This window comes from Oratosquilla oratoria, chromosome 4, assembly GCF_046742065.1.
Source record: "Oratosquilla oratoria isolate Oo_2021 chromosome 4, ASM4674206v1, whole genome shotgun sequence".
NCBI lineage: Eukaryota > Metazoa > Arthropoda > Malacostraca > Stomatopoda > Squillidae > Oratosquilla > Oratosquilla oratoria.
In genome coordinates, this window is record NC_134780.1 from 39995296 (window position 1) to 40019661 (window position 24366).

At 39.7% G+C, this 24366-nt stretch overlaps 1 protein-coding gene across 1 annotated transcript; it reads right to left on the reverse strand.

Moving 5' to 3' along the window:
• Window positions 1-1866: 1866 nt before the first annotated feature.
• LOC143024800 (RNA N(6)-adenosine-methyltransferase mettl16) lies at window positions 1867-17275 on the reverse strand. Its single transcript, XM_076184017.1, has 11 exons — window positions 17140-17275; window positions 13814-14025; window positions 12679-12802; window positions 12249-12397; window positions 10508-10598; window positions 9626-9820; window positions 6950-7040; window positions 6285-6401; window positions 5838-6009; window positions 4499-4622; window positions 1867-3880 (listed from the first exon to the last, which is right to left on the reverse strand). Exons 1-11 carry the CDS (start codon window positions 17147-17149, stop codon window positions 3204-3206), a joined length of 1962 nt encoding a protein of 653 aa, XP_076040132.1. The 5' UTR covers window positions 17150-17275; the 3' UTR covers window positions 1867-3203.
• Window positions 17276-24366: the final 7091 nt, after the last annotated feature.

Genomic DNA, 24366 nt, shown 5'->3' on the forward strand with positions numbered 1-24366 from the left:
TTGGTCCAACAAAGGTTGAAGAAAAATAAGAAAATTTTAACCTGCATAGCACACATCACAATACTTTTGTGTGCATGCTCTGCACAAAACCCCAAAAAAACAATTCAGAAATGCACTGTGTGAAGGAATAAAGGGGCTATTTCCTGGGAGTATCAAGGGTAATGGATTGGGGATTAGAGATGGTTAAAGAAAATGGAGAAAAGTGGGAGATAAGCCAGTTGTTTGCTGATGACACTGCACTTATGGCAGGATCATGGGATTGAGGAAGTTTGTGAAAGAATTTAGGAAAGTGTGTGGAAGAAGTTGAAGATAAATGTGGGTAAAAGTAAGGTGATGAGATGTACAATGGGAGAAAGTGGCAGCAGACTGGAAGTGAATATTAAAGGAGACTGGAGGAATTGGATAATTTTATATACTTGGGTGTGAATTTGGCAGGAAAAGGAGTGGAGGTGGATGTAGAATGTAGATTGAGAATAGCAAGTAAACATCTTGGGGGGATTAAAAAGTGTAATGAGAAATAGACATTTGGGAATGGATGCTAAGAGGAGATTGTATGGCATGATTGTGCCAACAGCATTGTATGAGGCAGAGACATGGAACATAAGAGAGGAGTTTCAATGCGTTTGAGATGAGGTGCCTGGGAAGTACAATAGGGGTTACTAGGTGGGATAGAGTGAGAAACAAGGAGGTAAGGAGGAGAACAGGTATGGATAGGGAGTTGGGAGATAGTGCTGATGAGAGTATTGGGATGGTTTGGACACATGGAAAGAATGAGTGAAGAAAGATTAGTAAAAGAGGTGTGGAAGGAGTGAACTTACGGGTTTGATCAAGGATGAGATGGATGGGGTAAAAGGGGCATTCGGAAAGAGAGGAATATCTGTTGAGGAAGGAAGGGAGAAGACAAGATAGGGGTGAGTGGAGAATGGTTGTGTATGGATGATGCTGTTATGCATGAAAGGGAGTCGGTGGTGGGTGAGGGAGTAGGTGTGATAATAATGTGGAGCAGCCCAGAGGGATTCCTCCCCATCTTCTGTTTTTCTGCATGATGGGACAGAGGGGGTGGGGGTCGCCAATTAAAGAAGCAGCCTTGCAGTGGATGTGCTGTGTCTTCCAACACTGCTTCTGACCCAGGGCAGTGGGTGAGATGCAGGGATGACCCATCATCCAGGAGGAGCAAAGATAAGAGGGAGGGAAGGTGGTGAATGGGAGTGGGATATGTGGGGATGGAATGGGTGGAAGTGGATTTTATGCCTTTATTTTTTAGTTACCTCCCTTGTAAGGAGGAAAAGCCTTTGGTATATGTATCATGATGCAGTTAACTCTAACAGTAGTGTGACACCTTTCCAGCTACACAACTCATGATAACCCATGAAAGATATTTATTTCCATCTTAATCTTGTGTCCTTAATTGTTCTAAGTATGCTCAGTTTCTTATTTGCCATCACACAGATCTTTGTGTGGGGGTGAAGGTCGTGTGTGAATTGTATGAGGCAAAGTTGATTAATTGATTTAGTTATTATCTATTCATTTCACTTTATTGGAGAATGGCTGTGTATAGATGATACTGTGATGCAATGAAGGGAGGGAGAGTTGGGAGTGACGATCATGTATGAATGGTATTTTGGCACAGCCCGAAGGAATTTCTCTTCATCTTCTCTTTTTTCTGCATGGGGGATGGAGGGGGTGTTGCCAATTAAGAAAAGCCACCTTGCTGTATCTTGCTACATTGCTTCTGACCCAGGGCAATGGACCTGATACAGGGATGACCCGTCATCCATGAGAAGCTAAGATGAGGAGGAAAGGGTGGTGGGTGGGAGTGGGTACTTACCTTTTCACTTGGCTACCTCCATGGTAAGGAGAGAAAAACCCTTGGTATAGATAGATATTTTAGTTTATTTTTTTCCCAGTGGGAGTGGTTGACCATTGAATTAGACCACTGTGCTTCTTAGATTCATAGAAGCCAGAAGCATAGACTGAGGATTTCTGATGGCATGCCACCATTATGTTTTGCATCAACCCTATTTGTAACTCATTTCAGGTATGTTTGTCTTTGATAGCTGTTTTATCATCACGGTGTTGTACTTGTAATTCCATACTACAAATTAATCCAGCACTGAAACCACTCCCATGACAAGCAACACTTGTAATGGCATGCCCACATTCATGTGACCACCCTAGAGTATTCCTCAATATGTAACAACACAGAAGATACAAAGTAACATGTACTATGCTGACACATAATCCTTCCAGACAGCACTACATTTTCTTCTCTGAGTGATGTACAGGCTGAACCAGTGGCTATGGTTAATTTCCTGAAGGCCATGGGTCTCTTGGGCCCTGCTATGGGAGAGCTGTGCCTTGTGTGCAAGAGGACAGGGTGACCCTTTGTCCTCAAGGTACTGAGATAGGAGGGGTAGTTGAACTGATCTTATGTGTAATGTGGGTGCATGTGCTTTGACTCAACCACACTTCTTATGTGAGAAAGGGCCTTTGGTGTATATGTTTATATATACACAAGGTCAGTCTGGAAAGTATCCAGCCATTATGAATATTTGCAGAACTGGTTGTACAGGTCTAACATAACTTGGCGAACACTGACAGAAGACCCTACTACATATGCATGAGTGGCCATACTCCCATGTGACATTTTATTTACCCCCCAGTCATAGTTGAGTGAAGATTTGTACTCTTTGACTGTCACATTGACAATAACTGAGCGAGTAGCTTTTGTTTCTAAGTCATAGCCATAGACTTACGATTTTTTCTGGTTATTACTTGTTTCAGGAAATTTGGGTCATTTGCAGCAGCTTGAAGCAAGTCCTGTTAATTTTCAGCAAGAAATTCTTTCTGCTCATGGGTCAGGAGACGCACAACAAATTTTGCCGCCATACGACGGTCAAACAGTACACATCTTTACTAAACTAAATCTGGCGGGTAAACGAGGTGTCACATAGGAGCATGGCCACTCAGGCATACACAATAGGGTCTTCTGTCAATGTCCACCAATTTCTGTTAGGATCATACAACCAGTTCTGGAAATATCCATAATGGCTGGAAACTTTCTGGACAGACCTTATATACATATATTTTCCATTTCTAGATTACACTTTAACAAATTACAAGATGTTCCCCCTTAGTTCACATTCACACATTTTCTGTGTCCTTGATTCACTGATAATATGCCTGAAACTGCCACCTTCAAATCAACTTGCTGTGTTATAGACAATCAAATGATTTCTCAACACCTGCATTAGTTGGTTAAGTCCATCACGACCTAAGTATCCTCCTACTAACTTCAATTCAACTGTAGTGACCCCACTCACTTGTTTAATGTACAAATTGCATCTAAGAGCACATTCTTTACCCAATGCTACCCCTGCCTGCTGAGCTTTTCTCTCTGGGTTAATCTTGGCTTCATCAGCTGCACAAGTTCCTGGATCCTTCTCCTCAAATTCAGAAGACTTTTCTTGAACATCCATTTCTGAAGAGTTGGCCTCTGCCTGGACTGCTGTAATAGGTCTTTCATTTCTCTTTTCACCAACAGAACTTCCTTGAGCAACTGTGATGTGGTCTCCCTCCTTTGTATCATCTCCAGATGAAGCAGTGGACATGTGCTCCAGTTCCAATCCCCCCTGGTCTTCTGCTCTGTTGTGACAGGTGGGAGAATGGGGAGTACGTTGTTCATCATCATCATCATGGCTGGTGTTGATTATTTCTTCACCTAACATTTCTAAATGATCAGGGCCTGAATTTTTCATTCTCTTGTTCAAGTTTCCATTGTTTATTTCATTTATGTGCTCAATTTTTCTTTTGTTTTGTTCTTCAGATATTTCTTGCACTTTATCAGATTTGTTCTTCTCTTCTGTGACAGCATCATTATCTGAAATGACAGAAAATACATATACATTCACCCTTGAGGAATATAATGTCAAATAGGACACACTAGTTCTAAATGATAACAAGAACATGCTATGCACTATGACTCTCCCTTATGTTTTTCTGTAATCAATAATACAAAGGTGTTATGTGGATGTACCATAAAGTCTGGTAGCATATTCTAGATTTAATACCATTACATGGGAATTGTAATTGCATGAAAATAGGATTATGGTTCTAGATGTGAAAAAGAAAAAACATATACATAACAAAAGTCACTTCTCCCTTATAAAGGAAATGGTCACATCAAAGCACACAACCACTACATACATATTAAAACTCATCTATTGCCTTTCCCTTCTCAGCACCTCATAGATCACCCCTGTCCCCTACCACATTTCTTGGAAGGAAGAAAGGAAGAACCCCTTCTCAATTATTTCCTACTGGAACTTATGATAGATGGAGCATTGAGTTAATTGGTCTGTTTTAGGGAAGCTGTTTATTGATCTGGTTGTGAATGTGTTTTTGTGTGGATGTTTGGTACAAGTGGTATGTTTCAGTAACATGCTGCTGTTTTCTTATATTAAGCTGATCATATATATTACTATTTCAAATGACTAACCTTTGCTCTCAGCAAGCCGCATTTTTGCTCTGCGTGCTCGTCGTTGATGCACCCAAGTTGCCTTCCAGGCTAGTAGTGACACACCCACAAAATAACCATTTTTCTTTAGGATACGTACCTTCACCTGAAAAATCACACATTAGACATCCAGAAACTGATTTTAAGTAATGAAATTTCAATTGATTCCACTAGTTGTACCCTTGTTTTCTAGTCAAAGATATGCAAATCCAACTTTAACATGTCAATGCTCCTCATTAACACTATACAAACACAGCTCACAATATGCAACATAAAACCAATCCCAACAGTATTCTACTAAAATATTTCCAAAAGCTAACCCCAATGCACCCCACAATACATCTATGCAAAACCACATACACACAAATTACAAAACAAGCTCTCCTTAACACACTACCAAATAGTATACTTCAACGAACTCCCCAAGAAATCAACCCAGCAGAGACGGGACTGCTCGGACAGACAGTCTAGGGAACGACAACAACAACCCAGCAGAGAAATCCTTCCTAGAACAGACATGAACTGCACTGGCATGCCATGTTCAGGTTACCACCCTGCACTAAAACAGTACCAACAAAGAATCAACCTTGCAACAGACTAACTATTAATGATGACATCCCTATTTGGAAAACATAAAGCACCTAATACTAGTCTTTCACTCAGTCACTCTTGACAGTAAAAAAATGTCTTCACCAAATGAGTTATAGGCCAAACTAGTGGCCATGGCTAGCTTACTGAGGGTTGTGGGTCTGTTTACAAACAATAGCTGATTCACACTTACCTCTCTCACCATATCATTCACTTATACATTGAACAACCATGGTGACATTACACAATGCTAGTACAGCCACACCTCAAATCACTCTCTCTATTGCCAACTCTCGCATTAAAAGAAATTATCCATGCAAGCAATATAAATGAACTTCAGGCAAAGTTAGATAGGTAGAGATATAGGGATGAAACCCCATGAGCATAGCTCTTGTATACTAAAATTAGGTAAACAAACACACACACTCAAAACCCATTGCCATGTATATTTGCAATACAGTTAATATGTCTTCATTATTAAGACCTCTCTAGCACAGAGTGGTGACTGAAATCTACTACCTATAGGTTTTTTTAATCCACTATGAAAAGACCAAGAAGAGATTGTGTGCATGATTCATGTTTCAAATAACACAAAGTAAACAAAAAGCCCATCTAAGAACCACATCAACATACAACCCTATTCAAGACACAAAACAGTACACCACAAGCATACCTTAAAAGTTATGATGTTTCTTAAAAAGTCCATGTAAAAGATAATCAGAACACAACTTACCTTGAGTTCCTGCATCAATTGTTCGATAATGTTCCAGACTCCATTAATACTATTATCAATAGAAACTGTTCGTGGGATGTGTATGGTGAGTGGTTTCTGGTTGAGTTTGGCCTTCTTGCTGACCACTCCTTCGACCCTACAGCCAGCATCAAAGGTCCATGCAATGGCCCACCTCAAATGACAAACATGCCTTGGTGAACATTCATAACTCCTAATTTTTCTGATTATATATCTGACCTTTTTCAGATCCTGCCAAGGTTGGATTTTAGGAACTTGCCAGTATTACATTTATCTTCTTATATCTGCCTACAGATAGTATCTGTATTTTTCTATTTTATTAACTTATTTGATTAAATTATCTTTTTTTTTATCTATTTATGTATTTCTTCTGATTAAATGTTCCCCTAAATTATCTTTCTAAAAGTTTTGATTTCTGACTTTGCTTACCTCATGGTTCGTCCCTGACAGAACTCGGTAACTGTGTGGTGTGCTGGTTTCACTTCATTCAGGACCTGCCGAACTGGCTTCACGTGTGCTTTTGTCCCCAACAATGAAGTAAAAATCCTGTGGAGAATCATCCTGAGATCTAATAGTAGCCTCTCTTTTCCTCCTCCTCCACACTCAATTTCCCTTCTACCAGCTAATGATCTGACAATCCCCAGTACTCTCCTCTGAAAGCATTTACATCCAGAACCCTTCCAATCTTCCTTTAGAGTTACCACTACATAATCCATTAATGCCCTATCAACCACACTCCTCACTACCAACCTTTCCCACATGTAGTTATGCTTGTCTCTTTTCTTAAACATTATAATCAACTCCCATTCCTCACACTAATTATATTTATAAATCCCCTCTGATCCTTTCCCTGGTAATTCTCTTTTTTCTTGGCATTTCAGAAACAGATCATCTCCTAAGTTTGGTTCTTCAGATAACCAAGACTTTAAGATTCAAGGGTTGACGAAAGGATTGGCTATGACAAGTTTATTTTATATTACCTCCTCATGAATACAATTCCTGTTTATGCATTTATTTACATAAATTTTCTGCATCCAACTTTGTTCTAGTCCACATGGTCTTATGTCAGTGTATAATTTGTAAATTATTCTTACCTGACCTTGTGTCGGAGATCCACACTCTCTCTGATCATAGTACTAACAAACTGGACCTCACTCCCACTAGTGACTCGCTCATTCACTGTTCCTGAACAAAGGAAAAAAATTATATATATATATATATATATATTCAACAAAAACCCACTGTGTTGGATAAGAAGAAATGAAATAAATGAATTCCATATATTTCGATCACGGACTGTGATCCTCTTCAGTGGAATACAGAAAGGTAGAGCAAAAGGCATGTCTTATATACAATAAAAATAAGGGACAAGGGTAGAGTCTCAGGTAGCGTCTAGTGCTTTGCGGGGCAGGTCACCCGCCTTCACCAACGATGGTAACAATTTGTTGACTGCCCAGGTGGTAATGCAGTCAGGTGACCACTGCCCATATGATATATTAAAATTTGGAAATTTGTTAATCAAGGATGATTCTATTATTTTTCTTTTAAAACTGCATTTTGAATTGAAGATAATCTTTGCCTCATTCCAATCCATATGATGGCCTTCCTTGTCTACATGTTGGAAGACAGCGGAATTATGTTGTGCGTATTTAATTGAATTTTTATGTTCTTGCATCCTAGTATATAAATCTCTACCTGTTTGTCCCCAATATACATTGTTACAATCAGAGCAAGGGAGTTTATACACACCTTGATATATTTCTTCTCTAGGTCTTTGATGTACATTGACTATTTTCTTAAACAAATTATTGGGATAACTAAAAACAATTTTAATATCTTCCTGTGGAAGAAATTGAGAAATGTAATTTAAGGACCTATTATAAGGCAATTTAATACAGTTTCTGCCTTATAATAGGTCCTTAAATTACATTTCTCAATTTCTTCCACAGGAAGATATTAAAATTGTTTTTAGTTATCCCAATAATTTGTTTAAGAAAATAGTCAATGTACATCAAAGACCTAGAGAAGAAATATATCAAGGAATCATCTCCCTGCTACCTATCTTAACCCATTCAACTCCGATGACAAGATGTCTTGTCATTTGGTCAAATAAAACAAAAAATCATAAAACACCAAAATGTTTGATCAAACACCAGAAAAATATGACGTCAGTCCTCGCTTCGCTGCGAGCGAAGCGAGGATTGACGTCATATTTTTCTGGTGTTTGATCAAACATTTTGGTGTTTTATGATTTTTTGTTTTATTTGACCAAATGACAAGACATCTTGTCATCGGAGTTGAATGGGTTAAAACTTGTCAAAGCCCTCAATCTGGAAATGCACCTCCAAGAGGCTGACACTTAAGTTTCTGAACCTGACCCAAGATCTCTCTCTGTCAAATTCAATTGTATTTTCTTCCTCTTGTCAGGTAAGGAGAAATGAAAACTGCCAACAGCTCCCCTCCTTCTACTATGTTAAACAACATACATACATACATATACCAAGGCTTTTTTCCCCCTTACAAGGGAGGTAGCCAAAAAGGAAAAGGCATAAAATCATTCCCACCCATTCCATCCCTGAATACACTCCACACCCCTCCACCCTCCCTCTCATCTTAGCACCTCCTGGATGACGGGTAATCCCTGCACCTTGTCCACTGCCCTGGGTCAGAAGCAGTGTCGCAAGACACAGCACATCCACATGTGGCATAAAAAATATTTATTTTTCATTCTATATACCAGCCCACTGATATCCGATATCAGTGGATGTGCTGTGTCTTACTGCATTGCTTCTGACCCAGGGCAGTGGGTGAGATGCAGGGATGACCAGGAGCCAAGAAAAGAGGGAGGGAAGGAGGGATGGTGAATGAGAGTGGAGTATGTAGGGGATGAAATGGGTGGGAGTGGAATTGTGCCTTTGAATTTGGCTACCTCCCTTGTAAGGGGGAAAAAGCCCTTGGTATATGTATGTATATACCAAGGGCCTTTTCCCTTCTACAAGGAAGGAAGCCAAGTCAAAGGGCATATACCCACTCCCACCCATTTCATTCCCATCCACTCCACTCCCATCTTCCACCCTTTCCTCCCTCTCATCTTAGCTCCTCATGGATGCTAAGTCATCTTTGTATCCCACCCACTGCCCTGGGTCAGAAGCAATGTAGTAGGGCACAGTGCATCCACATCAAGGCTGCTTCACTTAATCAGCAACCTTCTCTCCCCTTACCCTTATGTGTTAAAAGAGAAGACAGAGAGAAATCCCTTTGGGCTGCATCAAAATATCATTTACACACTCTCTAACCTTGCATCACAGCCATTCTCCACTCACCCCTATGGCCCATAGAATCTGCACAATGTTAATAAAACACAGACAACAGTCCAATTTTTCTTCCTACAGATATCAGTGGGGTGGTTCAAGGGCCATTGCCAACCAATATGGGGCTGTGGATTTTCAGTGAAACTTAACACAACTATAATTATTACTAATGCCAGTTCATCCTTAGTGCACCTCTTTTGTGGAACAGTTCACCTTAGTACGTGCATTCTTCTTCAAGACCAGTCAGTCACTCATAATAATTTTTGTTTGTTTGACATCTTGACCACAAACTCTTCTAAGTTCATTCCCCACCAGATTTTGCTCTTAGTCCTGGAACCACGAACTCATGCATCCTCTGGCACTATATACTCTCATCCATTTTAAAGGACACCCTCCTATATTGCCAGCAAGTAACCCCTATCCAACATAATCACACCATATAAATGGGACACTCTTTACCTGTAGGAGCACTTGATGGTTCTCGTCTAGATTTTCTACTTTTCTTCACTGAATCCAATTCTTCCTCAGAACCAAAAAATGGTGGGTTACACATAACAAAATCATACAAATATTTAGGATGAGATTTTGCAGGGCTGCTTGTGCTTATGTTTTGCACATCAACTGCACCACTCACGGTGCTCTCAGAGGAACCTTCTGGAAAGAAAAAGAAAAGAAAAGAAAGATAGAAAAAAAAAAAAATCTATGTAAAAGAATTAAGTTATTTCCAATTCCTGTCACCTATTATAGTCAATTATGTATGGGTGTATTCCCCTTTGGTTCATTTCAAACAATTATGACAACAAGTAACTGATTAATCAATCCACTGCCCCTGGTTTCTCTTCCAGAAGACCCGCAGTCTCCAAGAAACCAGCAACAGCCTCTAAGGAGAACCTAAAGTCACTTGGGGAAGAGATATTGTGTTGTCATCTGTGTATTGTTAGTGTGGGGCACTGTAATAGGAAATGTTCTGTGTCTTCTGTGTAGTGGTTACATCTGGGGCAGTTTGAATCTGTGGCCAGGTAATGATGGATGGTGTCCTAAGTGCAGGTATGCTAGTGTGGTTCTTGTCTGGTGTGGGAGGGTTTTCTCTGTGACAAGTAACTGATAATAACATCTAAAATACCACTGATAATACCATACACTGACTCCAGAAATGAGTCACTATATACCAGGATTCAATCATCTCTCTCAAAATCCAAAGCAGCATTGAGCTGAGCAGGACACATAAAACCCATCCTAAACTTTAACTTGCATATGCTCATCAATTTAAATTAATTGTTAATTTTAATACACATGAAGTCTAAAAATAATGTAAAAGAACAATCAAACTTAAGAACAAACCTGTTTGTGAAGCTTCACTTCTGCAATTGTCAACAAACTTTTGTACTTCTGGTATTTGTAAGACTCCTGCTACTACAACATCCTGAGGCACCTGGAGGTATGTATTTTTTTTTAAATATAATTTAAATTAAATTCATCCCACATAAGAAACTAACACTTAACCACATGTAAAGCAGTGAAATATTACAGTCACACCATGAATTCAGCCTTGCTATGGAACAATAAGTCTCCTGTTATCATGCTCCTACACTATAATAGTATCTGTTGCTTCAAGTCTCAATGACTAGAAACTCAAAACCCAAAAGTAGTCAACATTGGTCCTCAGGCCCTCCCATAGATATCTCCAAGAAGAAACATTCGACTGTTATTTGTGTTGTATACATGTGGGAATGTTTCTGCATCATTAGCTTGTAGGAAAAAGATGATGAAAGAAATTACCAACTGCCAATTCTCATTTTGTGAACAAACAGAGATATTAATCAATCAATCAATCTGTTGCCCTAGTTCTCCCTTGCAAGAGATCCACATGGTGAGGAGATTTTATGTTGTCTGAAAAGAGTGAGTGAAGGATAGTGTATTATAAGGAGCTTTTGTGTGATGGCTACATCTCTTTAGTTTACAAAATTCTAATGGAACAAATTTGGTGTTCCTTGCTCCAGTCATGGGGACCAACATATATTTCATAGCTCTATCAGAGCCGGTAACTTAAGTGGCAGGCAGTGGTCAATTATAGTTAATTTTGGCAATGAATATTTCCTCTTAAAGTTCACATATGGGGTGGGCATATGCTTTGACTCAGTCACCCCCCTTATAAGGGGGAGAATACCCTTTGGTATATATATGTATTCATACATACATACATACATATACCAAGGCTTTTTCCCCCTTCCAAGGGAGGTAGCCAAAAAGGGAAAGGCATAAAAACACTCCCACCCATTTAATCCCTAAATACACTCCACACCCCTCCCACCCTTCCTCTCATCTGAGCACCTCCTGGATGACGGGTCATCCCTGCACCCTGCCCACCGCCCTGGGTCAGAAGGAGTGTCGCAAGACACAGTACATCCACAGCGAGGCCGCTTCATTTAATCGGCGACCCCCCCTCTCCGTCCCCCTTTGCATATAAGGCGAGGACGGGGAGAAATCCCTTCGGGCTGCGTCAAAATTTACTCACACATACTACCCCACCCCCCACTTCCCCACCCATTCCTCCTCATGCAGTCACAACATCATCCATATACAACCATTCTCCACTCACCTCTGTCTTCCGTCCTCTCCCTTCCTTCCTCAACAGACATTCCCCTCTTCCCCAAAGCCCCCTTCACCCCATCCATCCACCTCATCCTAGGACGTCCCCTTATGTTCACTCCCTCCACATCTGCCTTCCATACCTCTTTTACTAGTCTTTCTTCACTCATTCTTTCCATGTGTCCAAACCATCCTAATATTCTTTCATCAACCCTATCTCCCAAATCCTTTTTCACCCCTGTTCTCCTCCTCACCTCCTCATTTCTCACTCTATCTAGCCTAGTAACCCCCACCATACTTCTCAGACACCTCATCTCAAACACATTCAAGTTTTCCCACTTGGATCGTAAGAGGCGAGAAGAAAGGGACGGGGAGAGGGACTAGGCATCCTTCTCCCTGTAGCCCCAAGGGGCAAATTCCTAAAAATCAAAGGAAAAGGAAATGTATTCATGATACCTTAAAATAATTTCAGAAGTTCTGAGCAAATAATTACCTCTTGAACATGAATGAAGTGCTGCAAGTCATTATTCTTGACATTCTTTGTGGCATAAGTGTAATTCTCATGGTCAGTCTCTGAAGCCACCATCCTCCATCCTAATTTTTTAGCTGCAAGCAATGGGTATACGCAACAAGATCCTGTACCTATCAATGAGAAAAACATAAATTTGACAGCACACATGTAAAAGAAATTCTGATGATGATTGTTGCCTTGAGTTTCAAGGACCAGAAGCCTGCAGCCCAGCAGTGGCTGGAAGCAGTCTTCAGACCCTCTATTCTGCTAAACTCCTGAAACCTCTTCTTAATGATTTTTACAACTCTACCTCTTCAGTACAACATTATCCCCACTATAATACTATACTAAAATACCTTTCATTCTGTATGTCTGATAGATATCATCATAAAAGATTTGCACCTAAACTTACCTATGTCCAATCCTACCACACTGTCTGTCACACCTGCTGCTTGCTGAAGAAGATCCTCCACCCAGAATAGATAGTTGAATCGCAGTGGGAGTGTCGGCACCAAATGGCCTTCTGCTATCTCCACCTTGAGACCAATGGCTGAGTTAGAGACAATGCTATAGGCAATTGACTTACTGTAGTTAGTAATAGATTAACACATAATAATTCTGCCTAAAAACATATTTCATCATGACAAATTGCTGAGTTTCACTGGCTGGAAATTTTTTGCCTAACAGTGGCTGGCAACAGTCATTGGGTACTCCCACAGATCTCTCTTGTAAGAATCTTTGGACTGTTATTTGTGTTGTATTAGTGTGAGACTCTATTTCACCAGCTGAAAGTATTAGGAGGAAGGAAGCACTTGCTGGTTGTCAGCTATCTGTACAAGAAAAGGTGAAAGAAATATAGTTGAACTTGTTAGAGAGAGAGAGAGAGAGAGAGAGAGAGAGATCTTGGGCCTGAGACTGAGTGTGCACTTCCATTTGGATGCAAGGGGGTTAGCAGGTCTCAAAAATGGACCACAAGGAGATGATTCTCTCTCTCCCATTCATCTTGCAGGTCCAACACAAGCAGGTACCTGTCATAGGTGCAACATCCAAATGGGCCAAGTTCACACATTATTTTATGACTAGAGATTAACCTTAACTCAAAGAATATTGGTGGTCACTTTTAATTTCTAGTGTCCCTCCATTCTGCTATCCTTCTTAAATCTGTCCTTTACCACCTGAAGGATAAAAGGATTAACTATTGGCAATAGAATACAAATAGCCATAGGTTGCCTAAAGGTAAACCTGGACTCACACATATTAAACTAGGAGCCACCAATATATAATGTAGCACAGTTATTGGTCTGGTGGCTAAAGGGTGTTGATTATATTTTGAACAGTTAAATTCTAATGCTGCAAATTCAACCATGGGTAGGCATTAATGACAAGTACCTCTAAATGATGATTTTTTTAGAGGGCATCAATGATATCATCTCCCTACCTCCCATTTTCAAAATCTTTTAGGATCCTCATCTCCATTTTATCAAATGTGATAGAATACCTGAAGGCTTAAGGTTAATAAGAGCATCTAGTATTTAAATCAACAGTACCTTGAGACCAAAGTCTTTGTCCAAAAGACTAATTGTAAGTGCACTGACAGCTTTGGGATTCTTGAAGTCCAGATAAACTTTGCCATTGAGGCCATATGTACAATGGGCTCTGAACTCTGGATACTTAGTGGCAAGTTCTTTGAAGCTTGGTTGCTGGCGGTAGGGATTCCTTGGATGCATGAATTTATTCAAAGAAGATACTTTCTTGGGACCTATAAGAAAAAACACCAGTAATTGTTAACAATTTTGTAGATTTTCACTATGGAGAAAAGGAAATGATTCATACCAAAGGAGCTGAACTGAGATGAAATGTCAGGAAAACTTCTCAAAATATAATAATTGTAACCCTATGTATTGAAATTGTTCTGAGAGAATGGGTTTTCCTAGACCTGTAGTCCTAATGTGAGAGAGAAAGGAATCTAAATCTCATTTAAAAATTGGAAATTGACCATCTAATAAGGGAAAAGTAAGAAAGATAAAAAGAAGATAATGAGTATACTGAGGGAAAATGACACAAAGGCCAAGTCAAATGATAAGGTCAAAGCAATGATGAAGATCCTGTATGTATAATTCATAAAAAAAATTAATTAAGACATTATGGAAGAGCACAAAAAGGGGAAAAATTGGAAAAGCGAAAGATAAAATTATAAAAAGGAGGGAATAACTTTTCAGGGATATGGTGGAAAGAACACATTATTTCATGGATGGAAAGAATTATGCACTAGGAAAATTACATCCACAATCATGAGAACTGACTAATATGTGCCTAATAAAATCAGAGAAATGTTAACTGAAGTGCATATAACAAAAGATAGTGCATGCCCATTAAATTAAGTTTAGGTCACAAACCATGCTAAAGAAGGTAATCAACAGGACATGGAAATTAGCAAATAAAAATAAGTTTAAAAATAGAGATCAGGAAGGATGTTGCTGAGGAATAACAAGCAAACGAAAAGGAAGTTGTCAATGTAGCCAAGAAATGGAACACAAAAAGGATTGAATAAGAGAAGCAAAAGTTTTCCTGTTGAGTTTTAAATCAGAAATTGAAGAAATGGTATTAAAAAGAGAAAGGGACATGACAATATAAGGAAATTCGAAATGGGATATGCCAATGCAGATGGGTTTTTAGCAACCAGGTTTCAAATAAACAATTAATCAATCATTCTATTGTCCCAGTTCTCTCTTGGATATACCCATGACCGGAGCCCTTACATGCCTAAGTGCTGCCCCAGGGCAAAGCTCTCGGTTAGACCCCACACTCCCCCATCACCACTTTCCACCTCCTCCATCCCTTACAGCCAGCTTTAGCTATTGGCTTGTGAAATAATTAAACAGATTTTAAAATTTGTATTTAATGTCCCTATTGCTAGCTAGGTCAACATGAAAATTAAATTCCTGATATTTGAGCTGAAGTAGTTCTCATGGGATGCAAAAAGTCGCTATGAGTATAATGCAATTTGAATTATCCATCTAGCTGTCCTAGTTCTCGAGATATTGCATTTTGAATGGAATTAAATCGGGCCTATTTTTTCCCAGGAAATCGGGCCGAAACGTGCGGTCTGACTAATCGCCGATCAAACGTAAACAATGACGGTTTTTACTGACAGGCACAATTTTATATAAAAATTTAGTATATGGTTGCATTATTTGACCTATTTTCTATAAGATGTGTGATTTCCATGTAATTTGATCATAGAATTACGTTTCTATCCTTTGCAAAATCACCCACCACAGCTACGAATACCGTCAAATTACATTAAAATCATACATTTTAAAGAAAATAGTTTGAATAATTCAACTATATGCAAGCTATTACACTAATAGCACAATAGTAACAAACTTAATAGTGTAGTTTGATCCATACCACCAGTGATCATAGATAGCGGGCAGGACGAGTCGTAGCTGTGGTCCGTAATATTACGGAGGATAAAAACGTAACTTCTCTTTGATCATATTACATGAAAATCACACATTTTAAAGAAAATAGTTCAAATAATTCAACTATAAGTCTATTACACTAATAACATAATAGTAAGAAACTTAATAGAGTGAAGTTTGATAAGATGGCGGGATGAATGTTGATGTTGTTATCCGATAATCCGACCCGATAGAAAGAAAAACTAATTATTACCACCGATTTCTCAGCTCTACCGTAACACGCTGCCTTTATTTTGGTATAAGAATAATCCGCGAGACTAGTAGTTTTCGTTATTTTTAGTTAGTTGCCCGCACTCTGAATTTATTTAGCTCATTTTTTACGCTGAAACATAAACCAATTTTCGATTTACTGCTGAATGCAAGCCGCCATGTTTATCTTATGTTTTTATGTACCGACATGTAACTGATGATGTAATTGTTTGAAATTTACTACGATCGTAGTAAATACACTCGCATAACATTTGTATGAATGAAATATCCGGCGGTATGTAAATTTGGCCGTTTGCATGGCGTGCGCATAAAATGACGCGCTATTGTGCTCCTCATCGACGGTGGCGCCTCTGGTGGTGTTTGACCTACCTACTATTGCACAAAGGATAAGGAAAAATATTTTGCATTCTCCTAATTATAATGCAAAATTCATATATTATGGTAATATATTCAGGGCTCCTTTGACTAGAATTGCTGCCCCAGGGCATATGCAACTCCCACCTTTAAGTGAGGACCCTGCCCATGACACCCTGGAATCTGGCCCCAGGCCTAGCCTAGCCTCCAGTTCAACCCAAAATTCATGTTGCTGTCGGAAAGCCAAGCTAATTCTCATATTTGGTCCTGTTTAATGTACGGTAATGATCTAAACAAAACCATGTTAGTACAATTTTTGCTTTTCTTGGAAGAAATTTCTTTGCTCGGTTAATTTCTGGAGGAACCTATAACCTGGGAGCTAAGGCTAAGCCTAAGCCTCTTCTGCAAAGACCTGGGGCGACAGATTGACTGACTCTGGAGTTGGGTGAAGTATACAAATTGAAATTGGCAGTATTTTGGGGTCCTTATTATGATCTTACAGTATAAGTGTTTTTGCACTGACGTATTGTTACTGTTACTGTAATGCTAATGACATGGACATGATTGAAAGTAAAACTTTCAACACAGGTTAAAATGCGAGGCATTCAAAATTTATGACAAGTCTACAGCTAGAAGGCTGGCAGTCTTTGGAATATTATATATACACAGAACAACACCTTACGTCTTTATTTTAACATTTATTAAGCAAAATTTTATGCCTCTGGTCATTGTCATTGACATTGACGATTCTAAACTAACATACAACTGCAACTCGTTGTTTCGCAGACATTGGAACATTTAATAGAACATTTTGATATACACACCCTTTGACATTTTTAATAAATTCAGTGAAAGGCGTTCACAGTTACTGTCGTAATTCCTTAATCAATGCTGTTATATACAATCCTCCTCATGTGATTTACTACGAATTGAAATGCAAACGTTGTATGTAAACAATATTATTTTCACCAAAATTAAGGGCAACGTTCGCGCTCAATTTGAATATGCCAGTATGATTATTTAAAATATATATATAACGTTATCATTATTTGTGTCTAGCCATTCTTATCAATAAATAGTTCATTTGAGAAGTATATCTCTTACAGAAAAAATATACGAAATGTTTTATCTACTGAACAATATACACACTCAAAGAAAATAGGTTAACGGGATGTTAAAAATGTAATATATATATATATATATATATATATATATATATATATATATATATATATATAGAGAGAGAGAGAGAGAGAGAGAGAGAGAGAGAGAGAGAGAGAGAGAGAGAGAGAGAGAAGCACACCAATAAATCCACCGCACAATACTCCAAATATTGGAACTCAGACTAACCCAGCGGGGCATGGTGATCCATGTCAGCAACAGGTTAAAACAGGCCAAAGCCAGAGCGACAAAACTAAGGATATTTAAAGCAATGTCAGAGAAAGTCAAAGTACCTATACAAAGCTTTAGTGAGACAAATGATACCCATAAGTCCCTCTCAACACTCCATCGAAAAATCATCCACAGAAACCGCACAGCTTTCAATACAAGTTTCTCAGGTTTGACAGAGGTCAAACCCCTCCATTTCATGAAACAGTCGAAGTCTACGAAAAAACCAACACAGAACCTCTCAACATCAGACTCCATTGTATGGTGAATCGAAAATGGGGCAAATTACTTGAAGATCCCACTATCTCAGAGTGTTTGAAAGAAAAACGAACGACGGGAAAGAGCACAAGCTCGTGCATGGCGAAAGAGCCTACCAAATGCAGAGTCAGGGCCCCGACAGGGGTAAATGACACCCCCCCCCCAACACCACCACTGCCACCACCTTCCACATCTGATGGTCACTAGCACGATTCACATGTAACATTCATCCACAAAACAACGTTTATACACACATCATTCATACACACAACTCATGATAAATAGATCATGCATTAAAAGTACCTTAGGGGGAATTTGCTTTCCCTTATTTTCACCAAATGTGGCGCCCCCCCAAAAAAAAACGTGCCGCCCCTGGGCATTGCCCCCCCCTGCCCCTCCCCTTGTCGGGGCCCTGTGCATAGTATCTAAGTAAACTATATAATGGAACTAAACAAGAAAACAAGTATATATGAGAGGGGTCGCCCCCTCCCAACCTCTTTTCATTACACGTCAGTGTCTTTTCCTTCCAACTCTAAACACGACCGTGGTCCTCTACCTGACTTAAAAAAAGAAAAGAAAAAATCGAAATTATACCAACTGCGAAGTTCATGCCAACGCTAATAACAGTAGGAAGTGAAACCATAAAATGCCCAAAATCTAGCTAGTTACTGGGACTTTATTTGGCCCAGCGGAGATAAATATTCAAGAATTAAAGCAATGACGGAGAAAAGCAAGGTGCGCCAGTAAGGCCCATAATAGAATATTTCAACAAGGAGGGCGGGAGGAAATAGAAGGAAGGGTAATGAGTGATGGGATGAGGAAGTAAAGAAGGGTGCAGAAGAGAAGAAGCAGGCTTTCATAGATTGGCTACAAATTAGGACGAGGGAATCGTAAGAGAGGTACAAAGTAAAGAGAAAGGAAGTTAAGCATAAGATAAAGGAAGCAAAGAGGAGAGCAGATGTGAAATGGGGTAAGAGTATGACAGAAATTTTTGAAAGTAATAAAAAGATGTTTTGGAAAGAAATTAAAAGAGGAAGAGAAGGCGAATCAAGTAGAGAAGAAAAGGTAAAAGGTACAGATGAAGAGATGATAATGGAAGAGAAGGCAGTGAGAGGAAGATGGACAGAGTATTTTAGGGAGTTGCTAAATGTGAAGGAGGATAGGGAGGGAGAAGTAGTTGCAGTGGGAGGCGCTAAGAAAATAAGATTGATGAGTGAGGAAAATGGAGGAGAAATAGGGAAATATGAAGTGAAAGCAGCTGTTAAGATGATGAGAGCAGGTAAGGCACCTGGGTTGGATGGATGCCATGCAGAATGTCTGAAGAAAGGAGACACAGTTATGGTGGACTGGCTGGTGAGGTTATATGTTTGTTTAAGAGAGGATAGAGTGCCGGAGGACTGGATGAGTGCCTGTATCATTCCGCTTTACAAGGGAAAGGGGGACAAGTGTGAATGTAGTAGTTTCAGAGGGATCAGCTTGTTGAGTGTAGTTGGGAAGGCTTATGGGAGGGTCTTGATTGAGAGGATTAAGAAAGGAACAGAAGGAGTAATTGGTGAGGAACAGTGTGGTTTTAGGATAAGTAGGGGTTGTGTAGATCAGATTTTTTGGTAAGACAGATATGTGAGAAAGCTATAGGAAAAGGTAAGGATGATTTTTGGGTTTTTATGGATTTGGAAAAAGCTTACGACAGGGTAGACAGGAAGGCACTGTGGGAGGCACTGCAGATATATGGGATAGGAGGAAAGCTGTTAAGAGCAGTCAAGAGTTTTTTACGAGAGTAGTAGAGCTTGTGTTAGGATTAGAAATGGAGAGAAGGAATGGTTTGAAGTAAAGGTGGGACTTTGTCAGGGATGTGTTATGTCGCCCTGGCTGTTCAATCTATACGTGGATGGGGTGGTGCGAGAGGTGAATGCAAGGGTGGTGGGTCAGGTGTTGGAGATGGTTAAAGAAAATGGAGAAAAGTGGGAAATAAGCTAGTTGTTGTTTGGTGACGACACTGCGCTTGTAGCAGGATCAGAGGAGGGATTGAGGAAGTTAGTGACAGAGTTTGAGGTGTGTGAATGAAGGAAGCTGAAGATAAATGTGGGCAAAAGTAAGGTGATGAGATGTACAAGGAGAGAGAGTGACAGCAGGCTGGAAGTGAGCATTAAGGGAGAGCGACTGGAGGAAGTGGATAGTTTTAGATACTTGGGTGCGAATGTGGCAGGAAAGGGTGGAGTGGGGGTGGAGGTAGAATGTAGATTGAGAGAAGCGAGTAAATGCCTGGGTGGATTAAAAAGTGTAATGAGAAATAGACATCTGGGAATGGATGCTAATAGGAGCTTATATGAAGGAATGATTGTGCCGACAGCACAGTATGGGGCAGAAACATGGAACATAAGAGAGGAAGAGAGGAGTTTGAATGTGTTTGAGATGAAATGTCTGAGAAGTACGATAGGGGTTACTAGGCTGGATAGGGTGAGAAATGAGGAGGTGAGGAGGAGAACAGGGGTGGAAAGGGAGTTGAGAGATAGGGTTGATGAAAAAGTATTAGGATGGTTTGGACACATGGAAAGAATGAGTGAAGAAAGATTAGTAAAAGAGGTGTGGAAGGCAGATATGGAAGGAGTAAATATGATGGGGGCGTCCTAGGATGAGATAGATGGATGGGGTGAAAGGGGCATTACAAAAGTGAGGAATGTTTGTTGAGGAAGGACGGGAGATGACAGAAGATAGGGGTGAATGGTGAAGGGTTGTGTATGGATGATGCTGTGATGCATGAGGGGAGTGGGTGGGGGATGGAGGGTGAGGAAGTATGTATGTGAAATAATTTGACGCAGCCTGAAGGGATTACCCCCCGTCTTCACCTTTTCTGCATGAGGGGACGGAGAGGGGGGTCGCCGATTTAATGAAGCGGCCTTGCTGTCGATGTGCTGTGTCTTGCGACACTGCCCCTGACCCAGGGCAGTGGACAGGATGCAGAGATGACCTGTCATCCAGGAGGCGCCAAGATGAAAGGGAGGGAGGAGGGTGGAGGGGAGTAGAATATGTAGGGGATGGAATGGGTGTTAGTGGTTTCTATGCCTTTTTCTTTTTGGCTACCCCCCGTGTAAGGGGAAAAAAGCCTTTGGTATATGTATGTATGTATTATTATTATTATTATTATCATTATTATTATTATTATTATTATTATTATTATTATTATTATTATTATTATTATTATTATTATTATTATTATTATTATTATTATTATTATTATTATTATTATTATTATTATTATTATTATCATTATTATTATTATTATTATTATTATTATTATTATTATTATCATTATTATCCCTATTATCACTATTATTATTATTATTATTATTATTATTATTATTATTATTATTATTATTATTATTATTATTATTATCATTATTATTACTATTATCATTATTAGTATTATTGTTGTTATTATTATTACTATCAACATCATTATAATTGTTATCATTATAATTATTATTATCAATTACTATTACTATCATTATCACTTACTCAAAACAGTAATTGCCCACAATGCGAAATGACTAGAAATGAAAAATAAACATCCTCATTCTTTCACATCCCATACATGTCCCTTTCATCTTGTCAAAGTCTACAAGAAGATTACCGCTATACCTCATCACTTTTACTGCAATATTACCAGTGTGCCTTTCTCATCCATTAGACAATCGCTTTAGTCTATAAATTCTCCTCCAATTCTCTATCATCGTTGCCTCATTTCCTGCCGCCCATCGTTGGGCATTGAGTACAGTACGCGTACACAGGAAGTACTCCATTTGTCAACAGCGATGTGCCATGTTCATGTGGGACCGGATACTGGGCGTTCCAACCGTTGGGTGTTTGTGTGTTCTCATACTATAAATGACTCTTTTACACATTCAGAAATAGAGACAGGTACAAATGTACATAATTTTCCCAATTATCCAAAACTTTTCTGTAACATTTTGGCGTCTGTACAGGCATTTAGACTAGAAATAAACAAATTGAAAATAAACAAATCCGTCAATTTTCTGTATGTTTACTCTCGTATAGATATAATAACTGAGTATGAACCCTAAACACACTCTTAACGTAAATATATCCATAATACAATTTTCATCATTATTTACACTTCCTTATCGTGATCTGCGTCCGCCATTATCATCCAAAGGAAATAAACAAATACTTGAATCCGCAGTTGACCAACTGACTCATAGATCCGTGACCAAGCTCACCAGCGATCTGCGCATGGTGCAACTTGTGGTCATTGGATATTGATTGTATGATTCACACTATGGAACACGAATTCAACCCGACTTAATTCAAATATACCCGAAATATTGGCGAATTCACCCACTACTATTTTAGGTTTGCGTGCAGGGTAGGATAGCCTCCACAGATGTGTGATAATCTGCCATATTCATCAGCTCTTATGCTTAGTGAACCCTTTCATAACAGTGTCGTTCCTTCATCCGATTGAAATATTCTGGCGTTATTCAGACTGATATAGGTAAAATGCATCCTCACGGATCTTCGACGCCGCACCATTGTTCTGTCCTCCATCTGTTAAAGAAAGAAAGAAAAAAAAAGAAGAATAGAAATAAGAAGAAAAGAGGAAATAGAATATGGCGCTAGCCACACAAAAATCTGGGAAATACGACACCATGTCAAATATTTCACAGCTGAGTCGCAACATTTCCTGTCATGTACCCCGTCGACTTGCTGCATTTCCTTTCCCCGTAATTTCCGCACAATAGCATGAATAGTCTACTGGAAGGCACATTCAAACGAAATAAATAACATAAAATTTCTGCAACGACTTAAGTTTGAACAAGAAAAAGAAACAATATTTCATTTCTGCATCAATTATACATACATACATACATGCATACATACATACATACATATATATATATATATATATATATATATATATATATATATATGTATGTATAATAATTTTGTATGTATTATAGATTCAATCCAACTATTTTTCTCTCTCTAGGTTCACTGAAAATAGCCGGTTTAATGTGTAGGATTAGTCACTAGCAACACATAGTTATAATATTATTCTATTGTCACTACCAACTTCACTATTAACTTTACGGCAGCGTCATTAATACAACAGTTTTAGAAACAAAAAAATTTACGCTTAAAACACAGCCTTCCAACTGTGGTGACGCGCCGCTTGTCAAAACCAGACTGATCGTCACACAACTTTGACTTTGAAAAATTGGGAATATACTTCCCACGGGGTTTAATGGCGAGCCCGTTTGGAGGGTGATTCAGTGTATGAGAGTGTGTGGCTTTGGCCACACCCACTCATACATCTCCTAGATGAGCATACGTATGTAATATATGTATGCACATCCTGGTGAATGCACCCTTTCTAACATTAAGTGTATGAAATTCAATGTGTAAGCAACATATATATGATATATAATTTAAAAGGGGGCTGACACTCCACCAGCCGACGCAATTCGTATTCGCTAAGGTGGCTGCATAGGCGGTGCACAAGACCCTCAGATGTTGTCGGGGACCCTCTCCTCAGAAAACAGTTGCGGGGTAATGCTGGAGGTAATGCTCAAGGGTGGCTTCAAGGTGGCGACAATGGTGGCATCTTCTCTCTTCTGCTGTGGGGTTGTTCTTGATTTGCCAGAAACAACGGTTCTCCAGTCGCAGACGGAAGAGCAGAGTTTCCACTTTTCTAGGTGTGGAGCGAGGAAGTACAAGGGGCTCAATAGTCGGTGACTGCCCTGTACCACCTCGCCCTTTCTGATACCTCTGCCTCCAGTCTGTGCTGAAGGAACCGTTGTACCTGGTTAAGAGCTCTGGTGCGTATGCGCAACTGATTTCTGCTAAGAGGGACGACAACATCGACTTCGGGTCTTTGGCGCGCCGCTTCTGCTGCCGCATCGGCTAGCTCGTTCCCTGGGACGCCCACATGGTTCGGCACCCAGTTGAGCGCAACACCCCTGCTTGCTGGTGTAGCTTTAGCAGGAGTGCTAGGATGGAGGTCAGTAGGCGTACATTGTCGCTGGGCTGTGTCATATCTAAGGTGCCTAGCAGTGACTGTGAGTCCGTGTGGACCACCACAGGACCAGTTCGAGATATTAGAGCATGCTCTAATGCTCCTTGGACTGCTATGGCCTCGGCCTGGAGAGTGGATGCATGATCAGATACTCTTCTGCCAAAGGTCAGACCATCCGTCACGAAGGCAGCCCCCGCACTACGAGGCCTGTTGGGGTCTACGGAGCCATCCGTATAATAGACCGCCATACCAGGTCTCGACAATGCGCGGATGCCCTGTAGGGCCTGCGCTCGTACTCTATCCTGGTCACATAACTTCTTACTGGGAAGCTTTGTGACAACGAAGGTTGCAGGTATCGACAGCCATGAAG